Raw genomic sequence first — 17,440 nt, 5'->3', positions numbered from 1 at the left:
GTTTCACAACATGCTTTGCCTGCTCCTGCCCAGATGCTTACGAACTTTGCTAAATGGCTGAATGCTCTAAACAAGCGGTCGCCCACCAGTGGGCCGCAAGAAAATTTTGGTGGGCTGCAGAGAAATCTCACCCCCACAAAGCAATTAATCCAGGCTGCGCAGAAACACAAGGCTGCGCTGCCTACATGGCCTGCAGGAACCCTCCCTGCCCACTCACTCCTTACCTGATAAACTTGCCTGCTAAATTGTTATTTTTCCTTTTTCCAACCATCATCTGTTCTGCTGTGCTGGGAGTTTAGATTAGCTAGGAAGCAGGAAATGGTTGGATTTCTTGCTTTCTAGCTAGTCTTTAGATCTTCGGCTCAGTGCAGCCGAACCTCCCTTAGGACTGAAGGTTTGTTTGCAAGCAAATTCAGTGCAGACTCACGACAAACAAATTTGAGAGACTGAGCTAGCTGATGGCAGGTAGATAGATCACTGAATGATTCTATGAGCAACTCAGTCTGCCTGCTTTGCCTGATTTTAGGTAAAAGTTGCTCTTTTTTAAAATAAAAAATTCAATATTTACATGCATGGTGTGTTGTGAGTTAATTTTGTGAGTTTGCTTACTAGCAAATTTTATGAGTTTGCTTGCAAGCAAATTTTATGTGACAGACTGAGCTAGCCAATGGCAGATAGATAGATCTCTGAATGAATCTGTGATTCTGTGAGCAACTCAATCTGCCTGCCTGCTTTGCCTGATTTTGGGTAAAAGTTGCTCTTTTTTATAAAAAATTCAATATATAAATATTTATAATATTTACATACAAGTCATGCCCAGCCAGTCACATGACCACCAAGCCACACCCACAAATTAGGCCTTGCCCACAGAACCGGTTAGTGGTCCCTGGGATCTAAAATTATGAGTTTGGTGGTCCCTGAGGTCCAAAAGGTTGGCGACCCTTGCTCTAAACATTTGTATGTCTTGATCTGCTTGTTATGAATTCCCCTTTAGAGTTCGTAATTTTTTTTCTGGCCAAATTTATGTCTTAGTTTGTCTATCAACAAAAAAATATACAAAGTGATTTTTTTTTTAAAAAAAGGTCAAATGTATGTGTTTTTAATCTTTGTGGTTTCTCCCTTTTTGACATTATTTTTGAACTAATAGAAAATTAATGGAAAAAAATCCAGATTTGGCTATTCATGATAATGAAGTGAATACACACAAGACCACTCCATTTCCTGTGTAAACTTAAATTCACATGCTTGCTAAATCATAATTAGCGCTCATAAAAGAGTTCGTTTCCCCCCCTTCCCATTTTGTACAAACATTTGTGTTTGATTTTGTTACGAAGTACAAAAGGAAAATAGAACCTGTAATTTAGCTCACAGCTAATATTACAAACACAGGTAATATTGTGATTGGAAAATATGATATGATTTTGTTCATTTTATCCAGTTTTACATTCCATTAATTCAAATTAGCTTGAACATTGTTTCAATAATTCTTGTCTGTGTGATGCCCATACTAAGATTTATGATGCTGGCTAATATTCATAGCTGATGCCTAATTTCAGGGGATATCATCTCAATTCATTAAGTAATTCTGAAATGATGTTGGAATAAAAGAATGCATGTTTAAAGATCTTTCTGGCAAAGACAACCTGAACAAAAATGATTACATTAAGCAAATATTTTACAATAACTTGAGAGTATGAATGTGAAAACCCTGTTTACTAAGGCAGTTGGAAAAGGCATATTTATTATCAAGGGGTCATTGTTTGTTCCTTTATAGTGGTTATAATCCCTTGCTGCAGTTTTCTAATCTCATGTGTTTGCCTTAATAAGCCAGTTGTGAACAATGATGTGAACCATCTGCTCTGCCAGATAGAAGGTAAGAAAAAAATGGAATGACTCTAGATTGCTATAGAAAACAAACAATTCCTCTGATAAAATAAAACTTTCCCATAACAATCGGGTCTAGTATGTGCCACTTTGGAATTTAGCACTTTAAAAAGTGGACCGGGTTCGATTGGAATTAACTCACTTGAAAGTAAATTCTATTGACTTTTATAATATTCCTCTCCAACTTGAATTCTTTAATCACATCCTTATTTTTCTGAAAATATAATGGTTATCACCTAAACTACAATGAAATCTTCCCTGATTGTTTGACTTTATTTTTTTTGTCATTGACAATGTTAGTTGAGAATTCCTTCTCTCTGGGCTTAATTTTCCAGCGAGAATTGACATACAGAGAACACATAAATGGAAGATAGCAAGAGGTTCATATATCTAATTTCCCTAACTCCTAACAGAGGGACGAACTGCTGAAAGGAATGGACAAGATCAGTAGCAATGGAAAAAGCTGGCTAAATTCTGTGGTGGAATTAGAGTTTTGGGAACAGGGGGAGAAAAAATGGCTGAGAGCTGAAATTTATTATATCCAAACTTCCTTCCATTTAAACAGTATTAGAACGGGCCTGTAAATGCTATCATAGCATTTCAGGGAATGAATCATAATACAGCATCGTGCAGTGCTTTAATGATGAATTATCAGCGTTTGGCTGGATTTTAATTGTTAGTTTTTTCAGTCAGAACACTAAATTTCCGACAGAATCCCATATCTTGCACCACTGAAACACACATTTCTGTCTCATTAAAATAGTTAGCATGTGTAACAGGAACTATTACTTAATCCACTTTTATTGCATTTCTGGATAAAGGATCACAAACAGCATGAACCAGAAAGATATTTCATTGAAATAGACCGTAGCAAGCTAAGGGTTATAATTCATAGGAGCTCTTATGCAAATATTATATTCTGAGGTTTTGCACAACCATCACCATCTCAGATACTCAGAGACTTGCAACTTGCAACTTGCAACAGATATTCCAAACCAATCTTTGGATACAAACTTCTTATCTGCTATCAAAGAGCTGTTGCAGCTAGAAGACATAATTTTTTTTTTGCCAACATTTGAAAAATTAGGGGAACCTTATCCATCCTCTATGAATCTGAGCCAATTCCCAATAATATTACTTATTTATAATTATTTATATACAGCTGTTCATCAAATGCTTCACAGTGGCATACATGCTAATATAGTAAGAAAACTGACAATCCAAGAAAGTAAAACTAAGGTTGTAATCTTATGATAACTCCGAAGATATTTCTAGCAAGCCAAGTAGAGAATTGTGTTGCAGATTTATCATCCTATGCAAACTTATTTGAAGTATGCTGATTTAAGAGAGGCTCATGGCTTGGTAAATGTATGGGAGCTGATTTTTAATTTAAAATAACCTTTTTCTTCTTATCCTATTTGCAGTTTACCTTATTGTGACTACTCCTGAGGCTAATGAGCTCACTTCCGAATTAGCAGTTCAAGGCTCAGAAGGAGTCTGTTAACACCTTTTCCAACTAATGACTTTTATTAAAAGGTATAAGCTGCAGCTCACAAAAACTAATCTCTTTTAATAACCGTTTGTTAATTGAAAAAGGTGCTACCAGATTCTTGATTTTTTTTTTTTGCAGCATAGACTAAAACTATAATGATTCAAAGAAAGAAAGAGCGGACAAGAGTTTTTTTTTGTTTCCATTTAAAAGTGATTATTAAATCCAATTAATTGTAGTTCTAGGGAAGAACAGGTATAGGATTGCACCCTAAAGTATTTGCTTAAGGATGTTGCTGTAAATAAAGGTTTATCTTCTAATATGATTTAGAGAATGTTCAGACAGAAAAAGGGCTTATGTCTAGACAGCATGACCCTTTTCTGCAGAAATATGACCTTATAAGTCACACATATTAAATGAAAATGATACTGTTGCTCAAAATACAAGGAGAGGGGGGGAAGAGAGGGAGGGAGGGAGAGACCGAGAGCAAATTAATTGCTATAAAATAGTATTTCCCATTTTCAATCTTTTCCTCATTCTATACTCCATCAATCCAAACATTGCTCTGTATTTCATCTGAATCAAAGCAAATTCAGTTCTAGATGTAGTTTGCAGTGTTTCTTTCCTGAAAAACAAGTCTGCATTTTTGTAGAATAGGATTACAGTGAGCATTTTGTTTCTTACAGAGAATAAAATATGCCCCGTCTACAACAATCTAAGAGGGGGGGGGGAAAAGATTGAATACTTTACCTGGAGCAAACACCATGGTTCCTTCCTGCCAAGATAACAGTGTAATAAGAAACGACAAAGTCGTGTGTCAGAAGCAGGAAGCGAGCGGAAGGGCAAAGCAAACAAATTATAAGGGCGAGTTTTGCTGTGACATCCAGGAGTGGTAGCACCTTGGACAGCTACACTCACAGAACAAAGCAGCCAGTCCTGAAATGCTTCCTTGCCAGTTACCTCCAAAATGCACCGCTCTGGAGCGGTGGGGGGGGAGAGGAGGAGGAAGGAGCTCACTGATCAGCACATATCCCATGTCTTTGCTCACTGCATACACTGAATTCCACAGCAACAGCAGGAAAGGGGAAAGAGGAAAGGTAATAGCAGACGCTCTCGGCAGGAGAATAAAGTAATTGCTCCTAATTATCTCTCGTCATCTTCTGCACCAGATGCAGCCAAGGTGAAATGAGCAGGGTGGTTCTTCAAGGCTAAGTTAAAAGCCTCTTGTAAACTGGCTGTTCTGAAGCACTGCTACGTGTTATTGTTCAGGGCTTCTTTAGATTAATTAATCTTTTTTTCCTCAAAAGCAATCAATAACCTGTAAGCTTTGCCAGGGGCTCTTGAAATTTCTGTATACTTTGCTGCTTTCTTGTTTGCAATCTATTACCTGGGACTGTTTTAACTGCAGCTACAGGGGAGAAAAAGGGTAGTATGAAAAGTGTGGCTCTTGATATCTTTTAGTAACAATCTTTGTGAATCTTTCCATTGATTTAACAATCAATGGAAAGATTCATTAACAATCATCATTAACAATCTTTGTGAATCCTTCCATTGATTTTTCAGAAACTAATAGCTGGGGTGGAAGGAGGGTTTAAAAAAATATCCTAGGTTATTGCTAGGGTTATAAGCCAAAAATGCCATTTTCAGGTGTTTGCCCTGAAAACAGAAACCTGCCCCCTTAAAATCAAAACCATTCCTACAAATACTAATTTTAAAAAGTCATTCTTATTGTTAAATAGTAACAGCCCTTAAGTGTCTATTTTAAACAGATCATATTTACTTTTGCAAGTCCATTTTTACTTTCTGTCAAAGTAACGACAGAACTGTGCTCAGGAAACTAAATGCAAAGGTTTAAAAGTGTTCTTAATTCACTCACTAAAATCAACTGTGTATCTGAGTAGAAACACAGAATAAAAATATACATAAAGTGAGTTGCATGTTTGGTTGGTTGCTTAATATGTAAGTTGTATTAGTTTATGTCTCTGATAGTTTTGCCATCTATTCCCCAAATTTAAAATATCTTCAAAAGCCCAAATCATTAAAAGTTTAGGATTTAGAAGATTAAGATATAACACAATAACAGCAGCTACTCCAGCCAGTATCCAGAGATAGAAGTAGTTTACTTTAATATATCTGAAGACAAATTCAGCCATTTTGGGAACTGCTTAAGTGCACAAGAAATGTGCAAATAAACCTTCCTGCATATTTGATGTAATATAGGAAAAGAATAGTTAAATAAATATGCCCATGTATTTTGCACGTATACTGTACTGAATTCTGTACTATTTTTTTGGACATTAATATCATAAACATAGAAAAACATTGTCATTACATTTCTAATGAGAAATCAAATCTATGGCATCTCACAAATGAATAAAAGTATTATCAGTCCATTTTATGCAAAACTTTACATAGAAAATATGTGGGCTGAAATACCATTTGTTTTTTGCTGCAAGATTAAGGAGGATATTTTATGGATTACACACTCACATACACATACATACAGTGTATGTACACACACAGCATAGTGGTATGTACATATATCTGTGCATGTTTGTGTGTATTCATATTCCCCTTTCACCTCTATGGTAGAATGTCTTCTGTGCAAAAAAAATAGCTGTACTGAGAGCTCTGATATTATGCCTAAGGATCTGTTGGAGTTTAGGAGTGACAGCCCTAAATGCTGCTACCATCACCGGTACCACTTTGGCCTTTACTTTGCACAGCCTCTCCAGTTCTTCCTTCCGGCCTTGATATTTTCCATCTTCTCATACTGCTTCTCCCTAAAGTTGCCGTCACTCTATGCCTATTACCACTGCTGTCCTGTTCCTTGTCTAGTACTATTATGATTTAATGCTCTATCACATTATCACAAAAAACACTTCACTTGATTGGAAATTATTTCTGAATGATTAAAAAAATGACTAACGAGGTTCATTTTAAATAAAAATGGCTGGATTAGCATATTTCCCCCTCAACCCATCTTAATTACCGTAGATAAATTGTTTGGGGCAGATTTCATTCTGTGTATCTTACCCAGGAGTAGAGGCAGCTACTACTGAAGGGAGTGCATTTTGATCTGAGCCAGGAAATCTGAATTTCCTCTTCTTACTTTTAAGGAAAATAAACTTTCTGATAAAAGAAATCAAACTCCTACTAAGATCATATTTTCGACTGAATATTTGCATAGTGAAATTTTGAATGATGAGCAACAACTGAAAATCATCGTCTAAATTAGCCATGAATCAGGTTTTCATGGTCCATGAAAAGGTGGGGTGTGGGCTAATTTCTAATTGCTTTCTTGTAAGAGAGTCTGATACAGGCTAACACTAGAATGCACTACATTAGAATACACATTAGAATACACTACACAAGTAGCCTGTAACAAGTGCTCCATTCCTGCAGCCTACCAGAGCAGTTGCCTTCTATGCACGGAGAGATGAACTCATCCAGCGGAGTGGAGAAACAGAGCTCAGATCCTGACCAGTTTTATTCCCGCAACCTGCTGGAATTTTGTTCTGTGCATGGAGGGGAACTGGACTTGGCAGGCCCCTCTTGCTCCAGAAGCTTAATGACACAGGAGAAATGCTTAATGATCATAACTGGAAATGCTTGGAATTGTGGCCCTAGACTAGAGCAAAGCAGTCATGTGAGCGTCTCAATTAATTACAGTTTCACTCAACAACTGAAATTCAACTGAATAACATCTGAAGTTACTTAAAAACAAGCAGAGTTAAATTTAGCGAGCTTTTCTTCAAAGTAAATATGAATAGGCGATTCCGAGGATCGAAGTTTCCTGTTGTGAACTAATCATCACGTCAGTTCAACAATTCTTCTGTGTGGAGTTCAATTCATACGAAAGGAGAGGAATTGGCAGAGCTCTTCCTGTGTCCTTCCTTTTCCTGCAGTTGCCGTTGCTTCTTGAAAAATATCATGGAAAGTTGGGTATGTTTCTGAAGTAGCAGAAGAGATCCATGGAGAGCTGCAAAACAAGCTGATTGCCTCTTTCCATTTCTCCAGTGTAGAGCATCTCTTCATTGCCCAGTGCTACCTGCTTACAAAATGGCTATTATAGATCCAACCCATTAAGTTTCAACATTTTTGCTTATGTATGCAAGTTGCATACCAACATTCCAGCACAAAATGTTCTAATTCCAAAACTGGCTGTTCCAAAGCTGAATGATCCATGAAAGAACATTTTGCACAAGTCATATTATATACTTAAAATGGTGAACTTTCAACTTGCCCACATACTTCTGTTTTGCAAGACCTATTTCAAAATAGTAATAATAATTAGATATAAATTATTATTGTCAGTGTTATTTTTTTTACTAACGTGCACTGTGCACATTGTTCTTGTGTCTCTTTAGATCAGAACTAGCAATTTAGAAAAAAATCAAAATATTGTAAGGTAAGGATTTGTATCTACTAAAATTAACAGGCATTATTACAAAATATATTCAAACATACATACAAAGCAGAAAATGATGTGATGTTCTTGGAAAATGTATAGGCACACAATCTTTATATATTCTAAAATATTCAAGTTTTATTTACAAGATACATTTCAAACTTTTGGCATTTTAAATATAACTTTAAGTTGTCTATTCAATGAATATTTCACAATGACATTGTAACAAAGACCATAGCTATATGCAACATTATTATTTAAAATGTTAGCTTCATATAGAAATGTAAGAGATGTTTGATTTATAAATACTTATCTGACCCCTGTCAGAACATATCTATATTCATTTAAAATGAGTTGTATTAATACATGTAAAACAATTATGTATAAATAAGTGGAGAAATGTTTTTCAAGATTTATAGATGATCACATTTCCTCTTACTTCATAGAAAATCCATTCTAGTTTGTTACAAATGAAACCTGTAACTGAAATAATACAATTACTTTTATTTTAAATTAGACTAGTAAATTAATTTGAGTTGGTAGGCTAAGTGAAATTTGAACCAACTTCACAGCTAACCATTTTCTTCTGTGGAAAAGATCCCATCATCTTCTATTAATTCATTGGATAAATACTTCAAGAGATAACTTCATTCACTGAAAGATAATCAAAGATGAATATGAAACCTGTCCCCAAAAGCTGGGTGTAATTTTGTGAAGATAAGCAGGACAATTACTTATGAAGCACAGGCATTAAGCTGCAAGCTCAAGCACACTTATTAGTAAGCAGCATAGTCTAGGTCAGTAAGATTTACTTTCATATAAGATACTTTTGAATTAAAATATAAATCCCCAAACCACACAATTGAATCATCTTTATGTTGCAATTCTGTAACATTATGTTGGGAGTAATTAAGTTGACTTTTGTGGGACATCTGAATAAACACATACAGAACTGAGCTATGTTCACTAATGGGATACAAAGTATACTCAATTGTCTAATTCTAAATTCTTCCACTCAAATGTGATAACTACCGTATTTATCGGCGTATAACACGCACTTTTTCCCCCTGAAAATAGGGGGCAAATGATGTATGCGTGTTATACGCCGATGTCCCGTTCCCAATAGTGCCTAGCGGCGGCGCAGCGTCGTGACGCTGCGCCCGCCGCATATTAAAGGGAATGCGTGTTATACGCCTGTGCGTGTTATACGCCGATAAATACGGTATATTGTTCTAGATTGGTTTTTTCCAAACTATAACCCATTATTCCAATTTTTCCAAGTTTAATGGAAAAGTTACTAATGGTCTGAGATGCCTACATTTGACACTTTGCTATTTCAAGTTGTATTTGGGGGTCAGGAATTCTACTCCATACTGAGAAAAATGTCGTGCAACCAAAGCTTGAATCTTTAAACTTGATTTCTCCTGGAACAATGCCATAATTAAAACTTAAATTCAACTCTTTTGACTCTCCGAAACAATCAGGAGCACCATAATTATTTTTTATCTAGTGTTCAGGAGCAGCAAAAATAAGTCTTAACAATTTACTCATTAATTGGAAGCGACTGAAATGGATTTTCTTTCAACTATTTTCAAATGGTTGCTTCTTCTCTGTATTTTTTCCTCATTACACTTACTGCCTGAACTCCATTGTGCTATCTGCACTAGAATATGAACCTTTGATAATTATGCTGCCTCGATAGTGACAATTGTAATTCTTGTTAAATATCACCAAATCCTGGAATATTATATTAGCAAGGATTTGCACTTGAATTCTACATTACTCCCAATTGTCCTTTTTTATTTCTTAGGATACATGGGAAAAATCTTAAGTATTATTAAGGGAAATTGCAGATGACTCAGCTAGCAATATTGTCAGAGCAGAGAAAGCAAAAAGCCACTATCAGACAGTTATCAAATGGGTCTTAGAGATTTGCTAAACTTAAAAGCTGAGAAGGAAGAGAGTAGGAATGAATGGTTTTGGTTGCAGTGTATGAATCTTAGAGGAAATCCTTCTTTCTAACTTAGCCAACATCTCCCAGTGGATCATGCACAATATTAAAGCATTCCTGAAAACTTTTGTCCATGGTTCATAATGAATACACACTTGGTTCCATGCCTTCAAGTAAAAAGGCATCATATCATATACAATGCTGTGTATGCTTGCAATGAGCAAGTTCAATAGGTATAACGAAGCTTAATGTAAGATACGTGTTAATAAGACTGTAAAGATCAGAAAAGGCGAGAGAAGCATCAGGATGTTTTTTTAATCATTATCTAATTAGAGACGGGCAATGGTTTAAGACTCATGTCCTTCATAAGGAGGGCTTCCAGAGGCTACCAGATGGTGCAATGACATGGAAGAGGCATGATCATTTTTATTATTATTTGTTGTGGCTTTTAAAAATAAAATTTATAATAACAAACTGGCCTAAATTTCATGGTGTAATTTCAGGCCCGAGACCTCCTATTTCTATATCTCTGGTAGAGGGGGAGAGGAAAAAAATTCACACTATTTAAATGTTGGCCGTTTTGCTTCTGAAAACTGAAATCATAATGTCACTTAACAAGGAGCTCCATGCAACTTCATTGCCGCCCAATTTAGGGTGGGGGGGGGGGAACCCACGATAGTTTCTACTGCTCATACACCTTGTATCAACAATTACAGTAGATGAAACTCGAGCTAAACAACTGCAAAATAAATAAAATATGAAATCTAAACACATTTTCGTTACTTTTGATTAGAACATTGGAAATTAATACATTCACCCCCTACAAATTAATACTTGCACTAAGTAAAACTCATAATTTCCCATAATTTTTTTAAAAAAATACCTGTTATAGTAGACATAATTTATTAAACTGTTTGCTAACAGCACAATTTGTAGGCCAATGTCAGCACATTTTGAATTAATCTAATCTTGCTTTACTCACATGGTAGTACTTTCTACTGAAATCCATGAGACTCAGCTACGTAGCACTTGCAGTGCAATGAATCTCTAACAAGTATTTATTTTTGACTTGGCAACTCATCCTATAATTTCCCACCATTGCTCACAATCTCTATTTTAGGCTCTTCCTAAATCATAAAAAAAACATATTTAGGTGCCAAGCAACCGGATTAAATGAAACAAAAGTAGCTTAAATCCAAATACTTAGACTTAATTTCATTGAGATCGGAGTGTAACATCTTCCACTTCACATGCAGTTTATTCCAATGGGGTAAGGCATGCATTGAAACCCAGTACTTTAAAGAGAGGAATATAACACAGCTAGAGTCTGACTTCTAAAAAATTTATATCCAGTTGGACGGATGCCTTGATTAACGTCTTATCCATGCTTGATATGAGAGGGTTTTTTTGCTGCAAACTGCAACTATATTTCTACTTTTTAAATCACACTAAAACACTCAGAAGTGAGTTTTTCAGTCCGAACATTTTCTAACATATGGCCACTCCTCTTTTTAGCTACAAGCTATAGTTTCAAGTTGTTGTTCTGCCTCAGCGGCCATGGCCGCTGCCTGTAATTGTTCAGTTTCACTTTGGAGGGCACTGGCTGTGGTTACTTGCTTCCTTTCGCTGTGCATATTGTTCTCATGTCTCTTTAAATCAGATGCTTTGGCAAATGCTTTAGTACAAGAGCTGCAGACAAAAGGTTTCTCCCCTCTATGTCTTCTTTCATGATCTTTCAGGTGGGACTTATGTTTAAAAGCTTTGTCACACATGTGACATGCAAATGGTCTTTCATTACTGTGAACCCTCTCGTGCTTTTTTAGGTCTGGCGCACGAATAAAAGACTTTCCACATACTTCACAGCTATACGGCTTGTAGCCTGTGTGGATCTTTAGATGCTCTTTCAAATGGGCTTGAGTAGTGAAGCCTTTAGTGCACATTTCGCAAACAAAGGGCCTGTCTGCAGTATGGAGTTTTTCATGTTTTCTCAACCGTGCTTCATCAGAAAATGTTTTGCCACATGCTGGACATGCAATTTGTTCCCTGTGACCATAAAGCAAATACTCAAACTTCATGTCTCCAGCTGCTGTTGTCCATGCTGGTGTCTGTTCATCCTTTACTTCACTTATGCCATCATTAAATGCTAGAGCCTGAGGAGTTTGTGATCCCAATTCTTTAGTTTCAGCAGACTCTATAGATTCTACTTCTTGACCATAGCAGTTCACTTTTCGAACCTCTTCACTCCCCAGCTCCTTCAGAATTGCTTCCTGAACTCTCATAGCGGTTGGCGATTTACCATCTTCTTGACTAGGAGGAGTCCCTTCCATTGTCATATCTGAAGGGCTATCATCGTGATCGCCAATTTCTTCAACCTCATCATCTTGATTATCATTAGACTCCCCAATCGGTCTATTAATTTTAAGACAATACTTATTCTTTGACTGTGAATTGTCTTCTGGACTTGATACGTCCCGTTTTTGAGAACAAAGTTTATCCAAAAATCTAATACCAAGAATCTGACCAGATGACATCATTAAATTGACGTCTTCTTTCTTAACTGAAATCTTGGCTGTGTACATGTAATTGAGCACTTCCTCAAATATATCAGATCGAAGGAAATCTATTTCAATTACAGATGAGCTGTCAACTTCCAGCTTTTTGAAAAGTTTTTTAAAATAGGTACTACAAGCAGCTAGAACACACCTGTGTGCCCTGAATTTTACATCTTCTACAACAATAGCTATATCACAAAATTCTCCTTCCAATCGTTGCTCATTTAATGTTTTCAGAAACACAGTTTTGTGATCGTCGTCATTATATTTAATGGTTTCAGACATACTGATGAAAAACTCCTAGAAAAAACAAATTTATTTAAATTACTTTAAGAAAATCAAGATATTGTTAAAAGAAGTTCCACATTTGAACGTTTATTCAGCTGATGTACATTTTAAAGTAAATGAGTAACCTTCAAATGAGCTATGGACACAAAGTTGATTACCTATTTTTTTATACATTTCACAAGAAAAAGTTCACTAATGAACTACAGATCTTATAAATAATATAAATATAACAGCTTGTGACTAGAGTTCTCTTTTACCAGATTCAACCTGCCAGAACATATTATTCCTTCTTTCATCTGAACTAAAGCAAAAAACCCAAACCAAAACAAAATGTATTTGAGAAAGAACTAATACAGAGAGACAAGCTATATTTCAACCAGGAGATAAAGCAGAAAACATTAAGTAAAGGGAAAAGCATATAAACCAGACCAAGATTCTGCCTTTATTTCTCATAGTTATTTATAATAAATAAATAATAAAATGGTTTACTGAGACAAAAAAGGAAATGTAAGCAAAGAAATATACCATGAACAAGGAAAGATCTTTTCTTAGTATCTGAGCAATGTTTTGGAAGCAGATTCTTATCCTGGGCTCCCTGCACCTGAAAAAGAAAACAATAAAAAATCTATGAAAAAAACTCACCCCCCATAACAATCCTGTGAGTTATGTTAGATCACTAGCTCAGGGTCACATAACAAGCTTATGACTGGCAAGACTGGGCAGGGGTTAAACTCCAGAGGCAATTTCCCAAACTGAAGGTATCCCAAATGGTGGAAATGCTCACACCAAATTCTTTGTACCATTGACACTGTACATTTTTCACAAAGCATTTTAACTGTAAAAAGAGTAAGTTTTATTCTTCAGAAGGATGTGCCGGAGACCTGTTTTGGAATTTTTTTTACAAAAACAAAATAATGGGCAATTACAGTCCTACACATTGTCTGGAAACACAATAACCAACCCAGGAAAAGAACAAAGGTGTAGCAAGAAAGGGAACTTGAAGGATTTGCAACTTTTGTTGCTGGTTATGGTGCTCATGATTGTTTTATGAATGTAACCACTCCAAATTTCTTGTGGCTTCCTCAAATTTAACACCATCTTTTAGTGATTCAGTAGTGATTTATTTAGTGGATATGGCAAACTGGTAGAAAATGCACCAGAAATTATCTTATGCTAAGTCAATATTCCTTCTATTAATGTACAACACTTTTATCCTAATTTAATTGATAGCCACCTAACAAAGTTGATTTTTTGCAGTTAGGAAATAAAAAATTAATTACAACACTTTTGCTAAAGCTAAAATCTTAGATTCTATTTATGTTTCATAATTTCAAAGCAAGTAATTTATTTCTCTGTGGTATTGCTACTCATGGCATTAACACAGGGGTCATCCTGGGCAGGTATTTTCCGTAACAAAATGCAAAATAAACAGCTGCCTTACTGCTCCAGGTGATGTTATCCGCAGCAAAAGTAGCATTTTAATCTGATGTAGAGAACTGTCAGCAATTGGGAATACCCTTTGAATTAAAAAAATATGAGAATTTGCTTACTAACAGATACAGCTGCTTGCAATCATGCACACATTTGTCCAAAGCAGGGGTGTCAAACTCATGGCCCACGGGTTGGATGCATCACGTGCTGACCCCATCCCCACCCGGTGCAGCAAAGGGGAAAAAAATCCCCATATGTCACATGACGCCGCCATGACACCCGAATTTGACACCGCTGGTCTAAAGCAAGAAACTGATTAACAGTCTGATCTCACAAAGGGACTGAAAATTCATCAGTTTTTCAACATTTTTTTTTTACCAAAGACTTGTCTTCACTGAATTTAACTACCTCCAAAGCTTTTTTTCCTTTACAAGTTTAGGATTGGTCTATTCGTATTAGCACAATAGTTAACCAATATCCAGGCCTAGACAAGTCATACAGTAGGATCCCGGTTATTGACAGAAAGCTGTTTGTTGGCACCTTTCACATTCACATTTTTGCTCTTTCCAACATGTCCAGAGTTTCTATCATTTAAAATCGTTGATTCTAGCTAATCTGATGATCCAATTACCATTATTCTAAATTAGAATTTGTAAATCAAGAACCACTCCTGGTTCACATATACAAGTTTCCTATTCATATATCTAGTACAAAATAATGGTTGTATATGAGATAAGAAGTGACTAGAATTCATGTACAATCATGCAGTTTACCCTATAAATAAATCTGGACTATAATAGTGGATTAGAAACCAACTACTGCTGTACTTTTGGGGGGGGGGGGTCTCTGATTTCACTTTTGCTTGGATCAGTAAAAAAGCTCCAGAATATGCAAAACAACTGATGAACACAGAAGAACATACATATGCTGTTTTTCTTTACTGGAGTGTGAGTCATATAATTTTCTCATGCCTTTATATAAAAAGGATTCTATGCTCACAAAGATTGATCATGAAAGATAAAATCTTGATTGGGCCTCTAGTCCCGTGATGGTGAACCTATGGCACGTGTGACAGAAGTGGCACGCAAAGCCATCTCTGCCGGCACACGAGCCATCACCACAGTTCAATTCCACTGCGCATGCGTCTCCCACCAACCATCTGATTGTCAGGTATCTTCCGCGCATGCGCAGGGGGCGGGGAAGCATGGGGGTCACGTGTGCATACACAGGGGCACGGGAGAGCGTGTTCATGTGGGCGGGGGAAGCACGCGTATGCGTTGCATTATGGGTGCAGGCATGCATGCGCATACACGCGCACCCATGCGCACACTTTCAGCACGTGATGACAAAAAGGTTAGCCATCACTGCTCTAGTCTCTCAAGAATTCATGAATACTGTACAATATGCAGATCCTTTTCTCATGTATTCTGAATGCCTAGAGTCCTAGACAGAATATTACCATTACATTGCCTGGAAACAGAGAATGCCATGCATAAAATTTTCTCAAGTGCTCTTTCAATTTTAGGAGATATATGAACTCCATCATCCTTTTAGCTAACTAGCGGGTACATCGTGATTACCTCAATTATTTTCTAAACTATCTTTCCTGATCGCAAACTCACCAAGGTAAGACAGTCCAGATTTTTTTTTAAAAAAAATTGTAAAGCCAAAGGAACTAAACCAAGAATAAGAGAATAATTCTATGTATATTTATATAAATCAAAAGCAAGGTTCAGGAGCAGCTTACTGTACGGTAAAACTGGAATTATGGTTCAAAACCGAATTCCAAAAATTACCTTTCCAGACACATTAAATATTTGATTTTATGGCTGACTCCTGAAATTTGCTAATGAGCTTTCCGAAGTAGGCAGAGAACCCTACCGATCTAAGTAACAGTGATATGTTTTTAAGAAGCTTTTCTTCTAACAACCGGTATAAGCACCAATAAACTGAACAAACAAAATCCCTTGACATTTAAATGATCTGAAGCCTTAAGTATGCTTATTGGGGAGATCTAAATGACTACCAGGAGAACGACGCCAATTTCCAAGCCAGTTTTTTTTTTCCACACACTGACTTTATGGCGATCTTTCGCCAAACGTAGGAAAGAGCATGCGATTCTAACGTGCACGTTTTGTAGGCCAAACAAAAAAACAAACAAAAAAAAGCAATGCCGGCTCCGTGCGAGTAACCATGTAAGAAACGTGCACGGTGCATACTCGGTGCATGCGTGCTAGTGCCCGTGCAGGCCTCACGACTGTGCCCCGCTGAGACGGGGCTGCAGCTAAGCGAAGTGCACAGATCCCCTCACGCGCGACTTCCCCTCATCCCTTCCCTTCCCTTCCCTCCACCAAGGAGGCGGAGCCCAGGAAAGGCCCGCGCGCGCGGGAGCGTAGAAAACAGCCTTCCGTTCCAACCCCTCCCCTCCCCCTCCCCCCGCCGCCACTAAATCTCGCGGCAGAGCTCGCTCCCTCGCTCGCGCTCCCCAGCACTAACGAATGGGCGGCGCTGCCGGACTCTAGTACAAGCTATTCATTTACCCCGGAGCGAGCCTTCGCCTGCCGCCGCGCTGCACGGGACTGCGCCATCTCCGGCATCCTGCTGCTCCGGTCAAGGAGACGGCGGCGGCTCCAGTTAGCGCGAGGCAGCTTTTCCAGGCCGGGGGGGACCAACGGCGCGCGCAGGAAGGAGCAGCAAAGGGGGCGGCGCGCGACGGAATCTCTCCAGCGCACCTTCCCCGCCTCCCTCCGGTTCTGCTGCTACTGCAGCAGCAGGAGCCGCCGAGCCTCGAGTGCGCGCGCAGATGCTCGTCAAACTTACCTGCCGTTGCTGCGCTTCGCGCGGAGATTCCGGGAATGGGGGGGAGGGGGAAAGGTTGGGTTACGGTGGCGGGAGTGTTTCGTCCAAGCAAAGATTTGGGGATTTTGGGGGGGGGGAATTGTAGGGGGGAATGGCGCGCGTCTCTAGCCGTTACCGCCGCTTCCTGCACGAGCATTCCCGGCCCCGCGCGCGCACGCGCGAGGCGCGCCGGAGGCGGGAACGTGCATGCGCGTTGCGAGCAGGGCGCGCCCCCCGCGGGGAAAGGGCGGGCACTGCGGGGATCTTTCTAAAGAGGCGAAGGAGCTTAGCGGCTGTTTTGAAGGGGGAGGAGGAGGAGGAGGAAGGCGCGCCTGCGTTGCTCTGCCGCTCTTCCCGGGCTCGCGCGCCCTCGGCTGAGCCGCTTCTGACTCTTGGTCGATGTGGTCGGGGCCGCGCGAGAAGGAACCGGTTGGCGGGGCTATGGATCCCGGATTAGCCGCTTTGGTTCTATTTCTGCGGCGGAAGGAAACATGCATCTCCTTGGCTCTTTTTTCCACACATTTTGTCTCTGACGTACTCCTGTCCCAGTACATATCAGTTACATTTTACCAATAATAAAAACAATGATAAACCAC

The 17,440-nt window shown here is 38.3% G+C and overlaps 2 protein-coding genes across 4 annotated transcripts in view; both read right to left on the bottom strand.

Annotated features, from left to right (window-relative positions):
* Positions 1-4,880, bottom strand: part of AKAIN1 (A-kinase anchor inhibitor 1) — a 76,478-nt gene extending 71,598 nt beyond the window's left edge. For both annotated transcript variants that reach the window (XR_015743168.1, XM_026699155.2), the window contains exon 1: positions 4,124-4,880. Coding sequence is in view for 1 of the 2 variants with exons in the window: in XM_026699155.2 (XP_026554940.1) it covers positions 4,124-4,139 (16 nt within the window). In the remaining variant the exon portion in view is untranslated. The remainder of the gene's footprint in view (positions 1-4,123) is intronic.
* A 3,696-nt stretch (positions 4,881-8,576) lies between these two features.
* ZBTB14 (zinc finger and BTB domain containing 14) lies at positions 8,577-17,042 on the bottom strand. 2 transcript variants are annotated; one of them, XM_087931102.1, is made up of 3 exons: positions 16,827-17,042; positions 13,101-13,176; positions 8,577-12,587 (listed from the first exon to the last, which is right to left on the bottom strand). In XM_087931102.1, the coding sequence occupies exons 2-3, from the start codon at positions 13,101-13,103 to the stop codon at positions 11,247-11,249; spliced, it is 1,344 nt and encodes a 447-aa protein (XP_087787228.1). In that variant the 5' UTR covers positions 13,104-13,176; positions 16,827-17,042; the 3' UTR covers positions 8,577-11,246. The 2 variants fall into 2 exon arrangements, with proteins under 2 accessions (XP_087787228.1, XP_026555390.2); XM_026699605.2 differs by lacking the exon at positions 16,827-17,042 and adding an exon at positions 16,547-16,769.
* Positions 17,043-17,440: the final 398 nt, after the last annotated feature.

This window comes from Pseudonaja textilis, chromosome 3 (assembly GCF_049901715.1).
Source record: "Pseudonaja textilis isolate UNSWEBS1 chromosome 3, rPseTex1.2, whole genome shotgun sequence".
Lineage (NCBI taxonomy): Eukaryota > Metazoa > Chordata > Lepidosauria > Squamata > Elapidae > Pseudonaja > Pseudonaja textilis.
The sequence above is the reverse complement of the archived record's forward strand: the minus strand, read 5'-3'. Positions and strand labels throughout refer to the sequence as shown.